A 1,785-nucleotide genomic window follows, 5' to 3' on the forward strand; every position below is an offset into this window, starting at 1 on the left:
GTGTTGGACGTGATAGGACTGGACCAGGTGAAAGCGATTCCAACGTGGGATAGCATCTTTATTGAATCGCTTCTTGTGGTAAGTTTACTTCATTATCTATTGTTGTTAGGGTTTGTTAGGGATTGGCGACTCCACTCTTCAGGAAAGCCATAATCTCAGTAATTCGTGTCTAACGTTACTGATGAGGCCTTCAAGGCCGAAACACGACGGCACAATCACTTTGATTGTGTTGGTATTCTCTATTGTGACTAAACGTCAAGTAAATTTTCCCTGATCTCCAGTTATTTATTTATTTATTATTTATTTTATGTTATTTATTTATATAAACATCCGCAAGCCCATTGCGGTGCCAACGGATTGGCGAGCTTACCATGGTCACCATCTTCTATGGTGGCTTTTGTCCAGGGCCCCAATAAGGCTCCCCCATTATACACATCGGATGAGATTTCGGTGATTTTATTGTGTGACGCACGGAATTCGCTTAGTTGACGCGAAAGATTGGTGGGAATTTCGGAAAGTTGATTGTTAGATAAATTCAATTTCTGCAAGCGTGGAAGCTTTTGAAAAAAATTGCCACTCAATGCATGAAGATTGTTATTAGCAATATTCAAAACATTTAAATCATTTTCTAGTGAAAATGCATCAGTAATGTGATTATGCGATGCATATAAATTACGCAAACGATCGGCTTTCTCAAAAGCATCCACTTGAAGTGATTTCACACCGAGATGCGACATGTCGAGCGTGAATATGCGATAATAATCGAATAGGTTCTTTGGCATTTGCGTCAGTTCACAGTTTTCAAAACTCACCTTCTCCACCCAACGCCATGAAAATATCTCCGTAGTCGTTGAACACTTGTCTTTGTGATCAGTTAAAAATAAATTGTTCTCCGAAAATGTTTCGCCGCATGAGAATGTTAAATCCTCCGAATTCCATCGATCACATTTTTCAATATACGGATATTTCCCACAATTGATTCGATCATCAATGCAAGAAATTAAAAAAATGATTATTATTAATTTAATATTCATTTTGTTTGCAATAGAAGCGAGATTAACCGAACAATCTTTGCATCACTTGTGAGTTGAGATATGCAATGCAACTGTTTATATTACTATGAAAAATCTAACTGACCATGGGATGCTGATATCGATCGCAAAAATAAACACTAATTATAGTGAACTTGCCAGATTTAAAAAAGCAAACATTCCACATTGATAGAGAATGCTATAAATATTTCGACCTTGATGCACACAGTGATGCATTATGATTTGCCGAGAAAGGTTTAAATGACCGGTTTTGCGCATTAACCATATACTTAAATATTTAAATGCAACATGGAAAGCAAAGGTCCTAACATAAAATGCTATTTGGATTTTCATATACAGTAAAACTATCAATAACGGACTCCCACGGGGACAATTTTTTTCCACTATTGACACGAATTCCACTTAACTCAGATTCCATTAATAACAGGTTTTCACGCCAATTCAGAAATGTTTTTCCATTATTGAGTGTAAATTTGAAAAAAGAAAGTCGAAATTCATATATTCTTATCATTAATGGGCTGGCAAAAAAGAGGGTGATTTTGGAAGAAATGGAAAGAATTTTTCGCATGGAAAATCCTAGTGAAAACGGTATTCCAATCGGAAAAAAAATTGACTTCCAAAAAAGGCTCGAAAATCCCTAGCAAATCAAAAGATTTTTTCCCAAATTTTTTCCATTTTCCATTATTAGCAGGTCATTTTGTATGGAAGAGCCAAACGGTGGATTTTTTTTTCC

At 35.9% G+C, this 1,785-nt stretch overlaps 1 protein-coding gene across 1 annotated transcript; it reads right to left on the reverse strand.

Moving 5' to 3' along the window:
• Nucleotides 1-370: 370 nt before the first annotated feature.
• Nucleotides 371-737, reverse strand: LOC116346035 (prolargin-like; the record flags this gene model as incomplete). Its single annotated transcript, XM_031775934.1, has 1 exon — nucleotides 371-737. A coding segment is annotated over exon 1 (367 nt), but the record flags the coding sequence as incomplete, so codon positions are not given.
• Nucleotides 738-1,785: the final 1,048 nt, after the last annotated feature.

The sequence above is a fragment of the Contarinia nasturtii genome, unplaced genomic scaffold, assembly GCF_009176525.2.
Source record: "Contarinia nasturtii isolate CC-2019 unplaced genomic scaffold, AAFC_CNas_1.1 Cnas_scaffold_1405, whole genome shotgun sequence".
Lineage (NCBI taxonomy): Eukaryota > Metazoa > Arthropoda > Insecta > Diptera > Cecidomyiidae > Contarinia > Contarinia nasturtii.